Source organism: Lactuca sativa, chromosome 7 (genome assembly GCF_002870075.4).
Source record: "Lactuca sativa cultivar Salinas chromosome 7, Lsat_Salinas_v11, whole genome shotgun sequence".
Classification (NCBI taxonomy): domain Eukaryota; kingdom Viridiplantae; phylum Streptophyta; class Magnoliopsida; order Asterales; family Asteraceae; genus Lactuca; species Lactuca sativa.
Genome location: NC_056629.2, coordinates 94,452,999 through 94,468,919, shown reverse-complemented (window position 1 = coordinate 94,468,919; position 15,921 = coordinate 94,452,999). Strand labels below are relative to the sequence as shown.

Sequence of the window (15,921 nt, the reverse complement as noted above, 5' to 3'; positions counted from 1 at the left end):
TTGTCGTCCACACAACGAAAAAGTAACGGGATTGCTCCCTATGGCCAATCCCAGCTGACGTGGCCAAACCTGCTACACTTGTAGCAACCTAGATCACTGGACATATTTCGATAACCACTCGGAGCAATCACGGTACACACGGAATTCGCTTCGCAAGATACATCCGCCCGAAGATCTCTCAAAGCTTCCTTGACATGCCAAATGACATCTGACAACCCTTGCTAACCTAGACAATAGTAGAAAACCAACCTGAGATCCAACTCATCACAATTCCCCAAGCGTTACAAATACCCGGTATCCACTGGAAATGGCCGAAGATAGCATATCCACGAACATCTGAAGGGTTCCTGACCACCTCCTCCTATGGTACCCCGACCACCCTGAGAACATAATGTAGCACCTCCTTCCGATCACAATGATAATCCAAACCCTTGGAACGAAACTTCATCGCAAAGTTTCTACAAGCATTGCACTGGATCCGCCCCTGCTGGCCTCTCAAATGCTGATCCAAACTCTTGGGTCTCCTCCCGAGACCCTCTAATAAATTCACCTAACCTGAACCTCTCTCATGAGATACTCCTAATCAATCTTCCGTCCTTGACTCTGAGATCCGTATCATTGAGGGTCTCGCACCCTGACTCACTCACCAGCTCAATCGACACGACTATAATGCAATAGCTAGAGCAATCTCTTTTCTAAACCGGGCTACAACTATCCCTGAGACTTGGTCTCCAAACCCGAATGTGAAATAGATCGCACAATCAACCCTTGCCGCCTGATACAAAGGATCTGAGGTGAAATCGAAATCCTGGCAGTCCTTCCACTACTGGCTCACCACCGGTGCTGGGACCAAACCATGTCCCATCCCTGCGTGCTCATCCTCATTCTGCAAAGCAACTATTCGCACGATCAAGGCATAACCAAGAATTCTCCTTCCCATAAGCTTCTCAGATTCTCCAAAACTCTCACCGATTCGAGTATGGATCTTGTGCTTTCAGTAGTACGGGCCCAATACTACCTTCCACACCTATCCATACTTTACTTAGCAATCCTCCTGAATCCTCTAAGTCGCTTACTCCACCAGTACACTAAATGGCTGCTAAACAGCAAGACAAACTCTACCGTAGCACCTCTTAGGCTCCCCTAGGTTCCCAACCTCGCTTTGCCATCAGCTGCTGAGGACTCCTCATGATGCCAACCATCCTCCTCCTAGATATCGTCATATCCACTTAGTAGCTGGCTCCCATCACCCAAGAGTTCCACCAAGCACAAAGCAAGCAACATTCGTGCAGGAGCACTCCGATCCAAAGAACTATCATAGAACATTCTGCCCACATGTTGCGACTCGCACTGTCCACATCCATCCATCCTTACTGTCGGCTGCCTTTATACATGCAAATTGTACACAGAACAGGAAACGAGTCCTAACCGTATATAATTTTTAAAACATACACTTAAAAGTTACCAATACCAATTATCATTCTAATTCCAGCATGACATCCAATATCCTCATGGCTACAAGCACCACATAACAGGCCAACCTATTGCTGACTACTCAGTACTAGCATGGAAGTCTACCAGCTCATACAACATATAAAGGCATCTCTCCTAGCCCTAACTAGCATGCGATTCGCAGATTCATAATCAAATCATAACAGATAACAAATGTGGGTATTCTGGGGAAACTTACTCGAGCTCGGTTGATTGCATGCACCACACCCTTTCTTTTCTTAGAAAACCTTTTCCTTGAAACATTTTCTTTTGAAAATTTTGAAAGCTTTATAGATCCTCAGTTTGAGTCCAGACACACCCGAATGTATCCCCGAATCCCTCATACCAAGGCTCTAATATCAACTTGTAACGACCCAAAAATCAAAGGTAAAAATTTCATTTTTAATATAGCTAAAACATTGATACCATTTATTCTAAACAATTCAAATCATCATTAAGTAAAACATTTATCAGAGTTCATCCCAAAATCATTCATTGCGGAAATCATAGGTGTGTGCACTACGATCAATCCAAGCCCTTCCTTTCCAAAATGATGATACCTGAAACCATAAACAAAACCTGTAAGCACGAAGCTTAGTGAGTTTCCCAGAGCATACCATACACACAAACCACATATCACATATCCTGTTGCTATAAAAGCTACCTATATCACATTTCCTGCTAGCTATAAAAGCAACATATAACACATAAGCCATGCATACAAAAACCTATAAGGATGTTGTGGGCTCCCCCCAGGGTCTTACACCATTGTGTCATGGGCTACCCCACGTGGTATTAACCTGAGAATGTCATAGGCTACCCCACATGGTCTTATATCTAATTGCCACGGGCTCCCCCCGAGGTCTTCCATGCAAGTATCACAAAGACAACTAGCATAACATATATCACATAAACATATCAAATATCACATAAATACCTACACATAACACAATTAAACCTATAAGGATGCCGTGGGCTCCCCCCAGGGTCATACACCATTGTGCCATGGGCTACCCCACATGGTCTTTACCTAGGAATACCATGGGCTACCCCACATGGTCTTACATCCAATGCCACGGGCTCCCCCCAGGGTCTTCCATGCAATAACACCCGATCACATAGCATATCAAATCACATAATGAATAACACATATACCATAACTACATAATGGGCCGACCATGGTGCCTTAGACCCATGGGTATGGTGAGAAGACCCACCTCGAATGTAGAAGCTTCCTGAAGAAATCCTTAGCTGCTGCCCCACCAGCTACCCGAGTTGCCACTACCAATCAATATACCCAATTAGCAATTAGGTCCCAAACCATTATCCATAATCAATGCATGGGGTAAAATGACCATTTTACCCCTGGCGCAATATGATCCAAAACTAAAGGCCCAAACCCAAAACAAAAGCCCAACATTATAATGTCCCTAAAACCATCAATGGCCCAATTTTCCTAATTGGGCCCAAACCTTTCTAATAGACCTTAGACTAAAGCTCAATATTTTCCTTAGTCAATAATTCTGACCAAATTGGCCCATGATGGCCCACAACAACCCATTCTAAGAATTGGCCCAAATTGAGGCCTACAAATGTGAAGTCGATTTCTGTGGCCCAATAGGCCCAACTATTCCAATATTGGCCCAAGATACATTCAAATCAAACAAACCGCAAGTCCAAACCCAAAGATCCGAAGTTCACTAAGCCCTAAGTCCTCCTGAGAGCGTACGCCCAACGTACCTCTTCTGTACGCTTAGCGTACTGAGCAAATAGACTGTACGCGCAGTGTACTACATAGTACGACCAACATACAAACAACTCATGCAAAACATCCATTAAATGCTTAATACTTGATCCAATAAGTCCAAATCACAGATCTGAACTATACTTAATGTCTAAACCCATAAAGTCACTGACTTGGTGACTTTGCATGCCCCAAACAAACCCAAACTCCAAAAATGGCATCCTACTTCCATAAAAGTGACCATAACTCAAGCATGAACCCATTAAGACCATCAAGATGGCAACTTTCTACCTCAGGGACTCAAATAGCATCAAGGGTGGCAACCCCAAGCCTAAAAATAGATTTGGAACCATAAAGCTCGATTCTTGGGACCAAAAGATCCAAAAACTAAACATAATAGATCTAAGCATTCAATGGTCAAGTTCAAAGCTTTATACCTTTATCAAGCTGAGAATGAGTCCTAAAAGCCAGATCTATAAGATCCTCCTTGATTCTCATCTTTGCATCAAACTTCATCTTCTTGAAAATGGGTCAAACACCCTAAAAATGGACTCCATAAGCTCAAAATGCCACCACGGATGATATATGACAATTTCTAGGGTTTAGAGGGTGGAGGCTAAGATATTAGGGTTAGGTTATGAGATAAGGAGTTCAAATAGGGTCCAAGACCCTAAAATAGGGTTCAGGCCTGATTGGCGTACACCCAACATTCATATGGTACGCTCATCGTACCTCGAAGAACATTCGCGACCATCCTGGTCAGTATGCCCAGCGTAATACCTTCTTTACTAGTACGACCAACGTACTCCTTGTGTTCGCCTAGCGTACTCCATAAGTACACCCATCGTACTGCCTTCTTCACTAGTACGCCCAGCATACTCCTCGTGTACGCCCAGGATACTCCAAAAGTATGCCCAGTGTACTACCTTTTTCACTAGTACGCCCAGTGTAGTCCTTGTCTACGCCCAACATACTCGGCTAAGCCTGAAACTACTAAACTTCCGAAGGCGATAACTTCTTCGTTATAAATCCGTTTCCGACGATCCTTATATCCACGGAAAGATAACGAGAAGCCCTACACTTCTATCAACTCATATCTTCCTAAATACCTTCCAAACAAGAGTCCATTTTCCACAATAACCCGAACTGCCATTCTACTGAAATACCCTTAGGCTCCAAAACACGAACCGAATACCCGGATCACTTCTAATACATCACCCGCACCCAAAAGGGGTTAGATCTTACCTTCCCAAAAGCCATAATCCTTATAATGACCGACCTTCGAGCCACCACCTCGAACTAGGAGTCAATTCAGAACAGAGCGTTACATATGAGGTTAATGAAACATTATATACATATGATTTTCTTTAATTTGGAATAAAATATGTAAATTTTAAACTGTGACTTTCGTGTAAATAAAACAGTGAAATATTGTATTATGTTGTGAATTAGTGTTTGAATTGATGAATTAAATTGCGAATTCTAATTTTTTTTATTCAAGTATGATTTTTAAGGGACGAATGTTGGCGGTTTTGGCACCGATGGTTGGTGGTCGAGATGGTTGTTGACATCGTATGGTAGTTGGCGGTGTTGATGCTAGTGGTGGTGGTAAAGTAAGTATATGTTATATTTCTCACTCATCTTCATCTTCTTCATTGATTTCAGATAAGTTATCATTTTTTATGATTCATGCATATGTTTTGCTTTTATGTTTGGCTCTGAAATATACGATAATTTATGTATATATTAAACTGTGAATGGGCTATAGTTATACACTGAGATATGAGATTATACTTATCAATGAGTTGTGAATGTAGTGTATTAAACTATGAATTTTGTGTATTAATTTGTAAATTTTGTTCACATCTTAATATAATAAAATTTACAATTTAATACACAAAAATTCCTCCAGATATGAACGTATAAATGTGAGTTATAAGTTGAGAATTTGGCTGTGAATAAATAACTATTGTGATTTAACTGTGAATTTATTGTATAAAGCTATGAATTTTGTGTTTTAAACTGTGAATTGACCGTTTTAAGTTGTGATTTTTTTATGAATTTTGTGTTAGCTTCTGAAGTATGTGAAGAAAGAACCATTATACACATATATGATTTTCACTAATTTTAAATAAATTATATAAAATTTAAACTGTGAATATTGTGTAAATTAAACTTTGAAAGAAGCATTATCCTCCGGATTTGATGGTATAAATGTAAGTTTTAAGTTAAGAATATGACATTTATATTTATTAAATTGTTAGTTTATTATATTAACCTGTAAAATTTTCTATTTTAAATGGTAATTAGGTATATTAAGCTGTGAATTGAGTGCATTTTGTTGTGAATTTTTTATAAATTTTGTGTTAAAATATGCATGATTTACGTATGAATTCTTGTATAAATTTTCTTCTGAATATATTTATTTTGGTGTTGTATACTTATGTAAGAATGCATTTATTTTTATAATTGTTTTGTATTAAATTTAAAATGAGTAAATTAATAGGTTTATTAAATTATGAATGTATTACTTAACTTGCCATTACATTACTTTATATGCAAATCTCATTTGTAAGGAAGAATGGTTGCGATACTGACGTAGGTGGTTGGTGATGGCGTGTGGTGGTGGTGGTGGTAGAGTTTGGATTTGACAATTCTCTAAATTTATGAATTAGTGAAAATTGATTGTATTAAGCTGTGAATTTCGTAAATTAAACTATAAATTGACTGTATAAATTTGTATTTCATATAAGTTTTCTGTTAAGATATGAATGAAAATATTTGACTAAATTTTTTTTACGATTTTACCCATTTCTTACCGAAAAGACAAAATTGGGATTTAAACATATTTAGACATATTCACAATAAATATTTACTTATAATATGAGAGTTCTTAGGGTTCTTAATCTTTTGTGGTTCTCATTTGAACCACTTCCTTTAATGTATATATATACTAGGAGCGTACCCGCGCGATGCAGCGAGCGGCAAATCGTTTCATTCCAATGATTAATTAGATTTTCCTGGCCGACGAATTGTTTGTCTTCAATCTATTTCGGGCATCTCAATCGTTGGTCGGTCTACAAACTCTTTTCATTTTCTTTTTCTGTGTTCGAATTCAGGTTGTTTCGGTTTAGGTTTAGATTTTTCGTTCATATTTATTTTTGTGGATTTTGATGTTCGTGTTTTCAGTTGAGCTAAACCGCTCAATTAAAAATGAATAAAAATATTAAATGTGTTTTAATATTAAACAACTTTAAAAGAAGTATAAAAAATTATTAGGTTTAAAAACATGAAACGTTAATGATTATTAATATTCATATAAAACAATAATAATGGTTGTAATGTAATTTAAGTGTCATCAATATATTAACAAAATGATTATAAAATGTCTAAAAAGATATTAAAATGAAACAATTCAAAAATAAAATTAATATGATGAAAAATAAACGTAATATATTGATTATATTTTTATAAAACAACTAAAGAACATTAACAAAAATTAAGAAGTTAGTTTTTAATGATATGACATGAGTATGTCATTTCAAGTTTCAATAAGAAGCTATTGGTTAAGGCTGGAGGGAGTGGTGCCACCGAAACCGCACTCCCTCCCCCGCCACGTAAGCGTCATGTCACTTTTTACCACTCAAGTGTGGTTTCTTGCCACACTTTTGGTGTGGTGCCACAGTTTTAGTTTTATTTTTATTTTTGTTTGTTTTTTTGTTTGTTAACTATTTTAATTTAATAAAACTTATTTTTTTAATAAAAAAACATAATTTTAAAAACATAATCTTTCATTAATTAAAAATACAAATACCATACATTACTTAATGTAAAAAAAACTAAAAATTTAGAAAAACAAAGTAGAAACATAAAAACTTGAAAAAACTTTAAAAAAAACACACAAGAAACCATTAAAAACTTGAAAAAAAAAACTAGAAATTAGCCACGATTGATGTAACGGTTTTTCACTTCCTCCTTCATCGCCAAACCACTTCAAGCTCAGCCCCAATCATATTCGATGTGTTCATCGCTAGTATTCGCATGTCGCTCTCCCTTTGTTTCCGAAGCTCTCTTTCATAAGCAATTTTCAAAATCTTGTCCATTCTGTCTTTTATACCCTTCATGTCGGTTCCCATTTCTTTCAAATCATCTGAATCCGACGCTTTGCCTTTGCCTTTGCTTTTTGATTTGTCTCTTCCCAATGGTCTGGAAGGTGGTGGAACTGGAACAGGTTCATCTTCGTTCAGATCAAATTGAACATGGGCATTTGATGTAGTGTGGTCGGACTCAGATGTTCTGCTGCGTTTTGACCCACTGTCGATATGTTGGTCAGATGTTTTACTACTCAGCCATTTCTTGTTATCTTTCAAAAAATTCCAAACTTCAAGAAACTTGAAAGCCTTCTGATTTTCTTTTTGATACACTTTCAACGCTTTCTTCAAAATGACTTCATCGCTTTCTCCACTTTTCCATTGACGTTTCATGTTGTTCCACAAGTCATTAAACAACATGACTTCCTTGTTCATCTTCCCCCATTTGGAGTACACTTGATGTTTTGAATGGTATTCTCCACGGTTCATTCCTTTATGGAACCTGTGTAAAACACGAATCCAAAAGCGGTCATGCTTTTGGTCTTTTCCAACCGTCGCATCTTCTGAAATATCGATCCAAGATTGTGTCAACAATAACGCTTCCAAAGGTTCCCAACATCTAGCCCCCGCCTTCTCTTTTCTTTTAGTTGCTGCTCGAGTGGGCTAAATTTCTGTAACGAATTCCGGTTCAAAATCAGAAACGACCATTTCTGGTTGCGTTTGTGTTTGTTGAACAAACTCGGGTTGGGACAAAAAATCAAATGGATTAAAATCCGGGTCGGGTTGTGGTAGTGGTGGTGTTTGTGGATGTGGTTACCCTAGTCGTTGTGGAAAACAAGGAAACATACCGCCGTAGTGGTAATATGAAGGTGAGAAAATCGGTTGATCAAATGAAGGTATTGGGGTGTTGGTGTTTATGACTGGTGTTGTTTCTTTGCTATGTCTTTTGGAAGAAGACATTTTTTCAAAGAATATTGGATGAAATGATTGTCTTTATATGTGTTTAAAGGTTGTGTAAATGTAAAAATGGTAACATATATATATATATATATATATATATATATATATATATATATATATATATATATATATATATATATATATATATATATAGATGGAGTAAATGGTTAAAAAAAATATAAAAAAAAAAAATTAAATTACACGAATCTTTGAACGGTCAAAAGAGAAAAGGGCAACAACCAATCAGCACATGCGGTCTTCAATGGCCGCACTGCGGTCTCGACCGCACCAAACTGCACCCTGGGGGCATGGGCGGTCCTAGCTAGGTGCCCGGTGTGGCACCGACAACACCTAGCTTCTGCGTATGAAGTAGAAATTTTTTTTTTTAATTTTTACCTATTGTGCCACTACGTAAAAAAAATCGTGCAACTACTAAAAAAATTGTGCAACTACATAAAAAAAATATTGTCACTCTTTCGGGAATTACCGAACGAAAAAAAATAATAACGATCCAAATGTTTTATTCAATTGTAGTTAGTCCAATTGTCTAAAGCCCTAAAACCCAAATGAAACTTAATTTGATAAATTAGCAATTGGGCTAATTGCTTGGAAAAAAGATAGCCCAATAATCCTAATTGCTTGTAATTAATCCATCGGTTGAAAGAAAAAAAAAACACGATCGAAGATTACACAGGGGCAGGGGCGACACACGAGGCAATAGGCATGACTATCGACTTTTGCCTCCAAAATTCAATCGATCAATCGACCTTGAGGGCTGAGGCTTGATCGATTTCATAAAAGGATCGATCACAATTCACAATACTTGATGTCTTGATCGATTTCATAATGAAGCAAGTAAGTTTTACCAATTACCAATTCATTAAGATATTTGAAATTGATATGTGTTTTTGAAGTTAGTGATTGACTTGGGTGAAATTGATTTGTTTTGTTGAAGTTATATTGTTTTCTTAGGTTATATTGCTATGTTTTTTTATTGAATTGATTGTTTGATTAGGTGAAATTGATATGTTTTATTGAATTTATTGTTTGATTAGGTGAAAGCAACTTGTTTTATTGAATCGATTGTTTGATTAGGTGAAATTGATATGTTTTATTTAATTTATTGTTTGATTAGGTGAAACCAACTTGTTTTATTGAAGTCATTGTTTGATTAGGTGTAATTGTTATGTTTTTATTGAATTTATTGTTTGATTAGGTGAAAACAAGTTGTTTTATTGAAGTCATTGTTATGTTTTTATAGGTTAAACTAAGTGGTTTTTTTTACCAAAAGACAAAGACCTAATCCTAATGAAAGTGGTGAAGAATGTTCCCAAATACCAATCACCAATCAATCAATGCCTTCCGTTTCTAATCCTAATGCAACTCCACAAACACCAATCACCAATCAATCAATCCCTTCGGTTTCTAATGCAACTCCACAAACATAATGCTCTAACCAACCTAATGATAATGTTAACTTGAAGGATCTTCCAAAGGACCCGGCGGATAGGCCATTGATTACAAGTTACAAACCAAATATAAGAGATGATGTAAGAAGAGCATATTTGCTTCAAGGACCGTGTCAAGTAAGGGCACATAAGTTTCCTAAAAAAAATAGGTGATAGATTTAGAAGATTCGTTCCTTCATGGTTTGATGACTTTGATTGGTTGGAATATAGTGTGAAAAAGGATAGTGCATATTGTTTATATTGTTATTTATGTGGGGACCTCATGGGACAAAAAGGAGGGAGAGATGCATTTGTTTCCCAAGGTTTTGATACTTGGAATAAAAAAGATGCATTTCGGACTCATGTGGGTGGTATTGATAGTTTTCACAACAAAGCAAAAGAAAAGTGTGAGTTTTTAATGAGGGAAAAACAATCTATCAATGTAGTCTTGAGGAGGCAAACCGAAGCAGAGGATCATAAATATAAATCTCGATTAAGTGTTTCTATTATTGTTGTTAGACTTTTATTGAAAACCGGTTTAACGTTTCGTGGTCATGACGAGTCGGTTAACTCGGAAAATAGAGGGCTATACATTGAAGTGTTAAAAGCCATTCGAGAGACTAGTGAATATATTTTCAACAAGACTTTAGAAAAGGATCCAAAAAACAATAAACTAATTTCCCCTAAAATTCAAAAAGAACTTGTGCAATGTTTTGCACAAGAAGTACTTTTGAGTATTCGTGAAGAGATTGGTCAAGATGTTTTTGCTTTACTAGTTGATGAATCTAGTGATGTTTCAAAAAAGGAACAAATGGCTATTGTTTTGCGTTATGTCGATACTCTTGGCTTTGTGAAAGAAAGATTCATAGGTCTAGTGCATGTGAAGGATACATCTTCTTTGACACTCAAAAACGCTATAAATGAAGTACTTACAAGCAAGGTTCTAAATAACGTAAGGCGTGACTTGGCGGCAATGTCAAGCCTCAAGCTTTTCCGAGCCTTGGCGAGTCATGACGTTTGTAAGGCGTGACTTAAGGCGGCAATTTTCTATATAATTAATATTTTTATATATATTTTCAATTATTATTAATTTTTATACACATATATGAGTTAAGGCAGCGTTTTGGCAAAGCTTGGCGGCAGGTGCAAGCCTTGGAGTCGTGGCGCGCCTTGGCGGAGCCATGGCGAGCTTTTTAGAACCTTGCTTACAAGTAATAAGTTGAGTTTTAGTCAGGTAATTTATTCTTTACTTTTTTGTTATTTCAATTTAATATATATATATATATATATATATATATATATATATATATATAATTGTTTTAAATTTTAATAGATAAGAGGACAAGGTTATGATGGGGCTAGCAATATGCGAGGGGAATTCAATGGTTTGAAAGCTTTGATATTACAAGAGAATGACACAGATTTTTATGTACATTGCTTTGCACACCAACTTCAATTAGTAGTTGTGGTTGTAGCAAAGAAGCATGATGGTGTTAGTGACTTTTTTGAGCAAATTTCGTTGGTGGTTAATGTAGTTTGTGCATCGTGTAAAAGAAAAGACTTACTACGAGAGCAAGCAAGAGAAAGGGTGCAAAAAGGCTTGTGTAGTGGTGAACTTGAAACCGGAAGAGGGTTAAATCAAGAGACTACACTTGTTCAAGCGGGAGAAACAAGATGGGGTTCACATTTCAACACACTCACATGTTTGATGAAGTTATTTGCGGATGTTCTTGTAGTTTTAGATTTTGTAAAAGAGGAGGGAGGGTCATTGGCAAACCGTCAACAAGCATCTGGAATCTTAGCATATTTTAAATCATATGAGTTCGTGTTTTACTTACATATGATGTATGACATTTTACACCTCACGGGTACATTGTCAAAGCAACTTCAAAGAAAAGATCTAGACATTTTAGAAGCGGCTTCGATGGTTAGAGGGACAATGGAGGCATTGCAATCTTTTAGAAACATAGGGTTTGCTAGCATTTTGCCAAAAGTATCCTCTTTTTGTGAAACACACGAAATTGATACTTTGGATATGGAAGAGTTGTATATTGGTGCGAGAAACCGTAGGACTACAAAGACTAATAGGTTTCATTTTGAGGTTGAAATCTTCAACACGGTGGTAGATATGCAACTTATAGAATATCGGGATCGATTTAGTGAAACAAGCACCCAATTATTAGAATACATGGGTGCTTTGAGCCCTTGTGATTCATTTGCACAATTTGACAAATCAAAGTTATTGAAGTTGGGTAAGTTATACAAGTATGACTTTGATGATTCAGATATGATAGACCTTGAAGGACAACTTGAGATATTTTATCACTCTTACATCAAAGATGAGCGCTTTGCTAGTTTGAAAGGAATTTCCGACCTTTCTCGTTTGATGGTTAGTACGGGGAAGCATCGATCTTATCCTTTGGTTTATAAGCTATTAAAGTTGGCTTTGATATTACCTGTAGCGACCGTAAGTGTAGAAAGATGTTTTTCAAAGATCAAGCTCTTGAAGACTGACTTGCGTAACAAAATTGGCGATGAATTTTTGAACGACGCATTGCTGTGTAATGTCGAGACCGAAGCACTTGCGAAAGTTGAGAATGAAAAAGTAATGGAGCGGTTTCAAAAGATGTCTGCACGAAGAGGATAAATTTAATTTCTAGTATATCGTTGTTATATTATGTTTAACCAGAAAAAAAAAATTGTATTAGATGAATAGATGTTTTATATTATGTTTGACCGGAATTTTTTTTAATGTTTTATATTATGTGTGATGGGAAAAAAAATTATGCAACCCCTATTATTAATTCCTGCGTCCGCCCCTGGGGGTGGTGTTCGCGGCCCACGTGACATCACCGCGGTTCCAAACCGCATACCACACCGAGCAGTCTAAAAAAAACATACCAAAATGAATATTTTAAAATCAGTTTTATATTTTACAGCTTTTCATTATGTATTTTTAATCTTTATTGTTATAATTATTTAATATTTATAACAATTAATTTGTCCAATGAATAAAGCATTTGTAATCTTTATTGTTAATCACAATGTAAATCAGATCATCCTTTTGTCCACATTCTTTCATACGTATTGTGTTTGTCTGTGTTGTTGAAGGTTTTGTTACATAATAGCTAACATGAAAACTATGTACGTATAATATTTGGTTTGCTTTTCTACTACATATTTAATATTTATAACAATTAATTTGTCCAATGAATAAAGCATTGTAATCTTTATTGTTAATTGTTAATAAGTAATATACACAATGTAAATCAGATCATTCTTTTGTCCACATTCTTTCATACGTATTGTGTTTGTCTGTGTTGTTGAAGGTTTTGTTACATAATAGCTAACATGAAAACTATGTACGTATAATATTTGGTTTGCTTTTGTACTACAAAATTAATGGGTTATCGTAACGTTTATCTTCATATTTAAAAATAGTAAGTATTTACACAAGTCAACATAACAAATTAAGAACTAGGGGTGTTGAACGGGTAAAATTTTCGGGTTTCGGATAAAACAGATATTTCCTTAAGAAAATAATACCCGATACCCGACCTATATTGTAATTCGTGTTTTCAGGTTTCGGGTATTCGGGTTTGAGGTCGGGTCGGATAATTATCAGGTATACCCGAAAATTTCTTAAATGACACTTATTGATAATTTTTTTTGTTTTTTTTTTACATGTTGGTTGGTTTAATAAAGAATCAGGTTGGAAAATACTCCATACAATTAACAAGTACATATATAATAACAATACAAATCATTATAATATGTTATGGACTTTTTTAATCCCATTCTGTGCAATAGTGAGAAACTGAGGATTGGGATGACGGTTCAGGACTTCAGCTTTAGCGTCGTATTCGCTTTACAATTTTACGTCAACTATCGAGTCTTCGTTCATAAGAAAGAAACAAATGGTTTTGTTTTATTTGAAGTGTGTGTACGTGATTGCATTGTATATTTGGTATTATTTAAAAAACGAATTTGGGTATTCGGGTATACCCGAAAATAAATATTCATACCTAAAACCCGACCTATATTATTATCGGATTAACCTATTACCCGAATATTCATACCCGTTACCTGTTCTACCCCACCCATTCTAACCGAATTCGGAATAGGTCGGGTGGGTAGAACGGGTTTCGGGTTTTTTCGACAGGCCTATTAAGAACTATAGAATATTTACTTAGATTTTTGTTTTCTAAAAACAATAGACCTATAACAATTTTATTTTATTTTAATTTCTTTGAGCTCATACTTCTACCAAATCGTGACATTTGGTTTTCCATTGTTTAAGATCAGGTCTTGCTATTTCAACCACTCAACCATTTTTACTGTAAAGGAATCTCTTTTTGAAATGCATACTATAACATATTTTATAAAGTATGTTAATTTATACAAAAAAAAGTATAACAAAAACTTTCAAAAATGAACGAACTGAATATGATTAAATACTAACAAACAACCAGTAAAATATAAAAGATAATTACAAAGCTCCCAATAACAACTCTAAACTTCATCTTAATGTTAACTGTTACTTTTCTTTCTTTTTTTTTTTTTGTCCATTAAAAATAGAGTGATAAAGTTTTTTTTGTTTATAATAATTCTAAACGCTTGTTACATCAAACATTTACTCGAATCTATTTAAGAAAAACATTGGCACTTGTTCTTGTTTTATTATGTATGGAATACTAACATTCAAAACACTTCTTTCATGTATCTTGTTCTGTTTCTTTTACACAATCGTATTCAAACAAAAGCAGTAAACACATATATCAGATATATTATCCATAAGTAGTTAATATAAACATATAAGAACTTAAATACGCATCGATATCTAACTGACAAACATGCCTTCAGCTTACTTTATACAAAATAGTATTTCTATCTCAATCAAACAAAAAACATATTGAATCTGAGTTCAAAACAATTTAAATAATAAGGACTTTTTTTAGTCTTTGGATCTGAAAAACTGTATCATATACCAGATCCAAAAGCTTATCTCTCTGCCTTAGAAGCTTATCTCTCTACCTTACTCACCCCTTCATCTTCACTTTCCTCTTTTTCTCAGATCGAAAAAGGAGATTATAGATACAAACTCAGATATGCAATGGTTATGAGTGTGTGAGATAGCACACAAAAAGAGAGAGAAAGGGTGAGCGACGAAGGTTGTGACTGGATAATAGATTACAAACCTTTTTCCTCCACTTACTTGGCATTTCCTTTTCCTGCTTGATGGGTTGACTGTTGGTTTACTTGTTGAAAATAGTTACATGTTATTTATGTAACAAAATCAATAGCAAACAATAAAAACATGACATTTTATTAATAATAGAATAGATTTCATTATGACATTTCATCAAACACTTAATAGACAACTAAAATCACATATTTTTTCTCTAGGAAAGAAGTTTGTTCAAAAGAACCTAAATTTTTTGGAGGGAAATAATCAAATAAGCTTGTGCAAAAGAACCTAAATGGAATGTATAAATCGATAAACAAGAAAAATTGGAAAATATAACCAGATAAGCAATACATTACTTTTAGGTTGATATACGCAACCCATTTCAGAAATAAGAGGCATAATCAGACTCAAAATCATTAATGGAAACTTAAATCTGTATCTATGGAATAACTAAGAAAATGGAAAAAGAAAAGCAATAAATTACCTTTAGGCTGATATCGACATTATCCATTTCAGAAACCAAAAATCAGAGGTGTTTTCAAAATCAAAAATTGAGAGGCGTATTCTCCCTATCGTTTTGACAATTGCTTCTTGAGAACAAGAAGTGATTTAGGAGGTGGGAAGAGAACTGGGAGATTTAAGAGGCTGTGAGGATCTTTTCCTTTTTTCCCGCTTACGAGCAGCAGACGCGCAAAAAAAAATGTGAACTGACTGAAAAATGTAAAAATTTTAAAAACTTTACAAGCTAAGGATCGAACACGGGCATCTTATATCAACTTTAGTGGGTGTTTAACTTAGTTTTTTAAAGGCAAAAGATCTTTTTGGAAAAGTTACAAAAAGTCAAGTTTTCTTGACTTTTCCAAAAAGTTGATTTTCCTTCTTTGCAAAATCCAAAAGTAGCTTTCAAAAGTCTTTTGCCAAATATTTTTTGCCTATGATCTTTTTCTAAAAGGACTTTTGGTTGTTCAAAAGCTAAGCCAAACACCCTTAATGTCTACA

General features: G+C 35.2%; 1 protein-coding gene and 1 long non-coding RNA gene across 2 annotated transcripts; one reads left to right on the top strand and one right to left on the bottom strand.

The window, feature by feature from the left end:
• Positions 1 to 10,017: 10,017 nt before the first annotated feature.
• Positions 10,018 to 12,381, top strand: LOC111903638 (uncharacterized). The gene is made up of 2 exons (XM_023899395.2): positions 10,018 to 10,674; positions 11,068 to 12,381. The coding sequence occupies exons 1-2, from the start codon at positions 10,018 to 10,020 to the stop codon at positions 12,379 to 12,381; spliced, it is 1,971 nt and encodes a 656-aa protein (XP_023755163.2).
• Positions 12,382 to 14,500: 2,119 nt separating this feature from the next.
• Positions 14,501 to 15,651, bottom strand: LOC122194957 (uncharacterized). The gene is made up of 2 exons (XR_006184809.1): positions 15,407 to 15,651; positions 14,501 to 14,981 (listed from the first exon to the last, which is right to left on the bottom strand). It is a non-coding gene; the product is annotated as an uncharacterized LOC122194957 (long non-coding RNA).
• Positions 15,652 to 15,921: the final 270 nt, after the last annotated feature.

Bases quoted from the DNA above. Each gene is read 5' to 3' on its own strand.
- LOC111903638 (XM_023899395.2), top strand. From the start codon at position 10,018: ATGGGACAAAAAGGAGGGAGAGATGCATTTGTTTCCCAAGGTTTTGAT. The intron at 10,675-11,067 runs GTTCTAAATAAC...AAATTTTAATAG, and splicing joins ATGAAGTACTTACAAGCAAG to ATAAGAGGACAAGGTTATGA.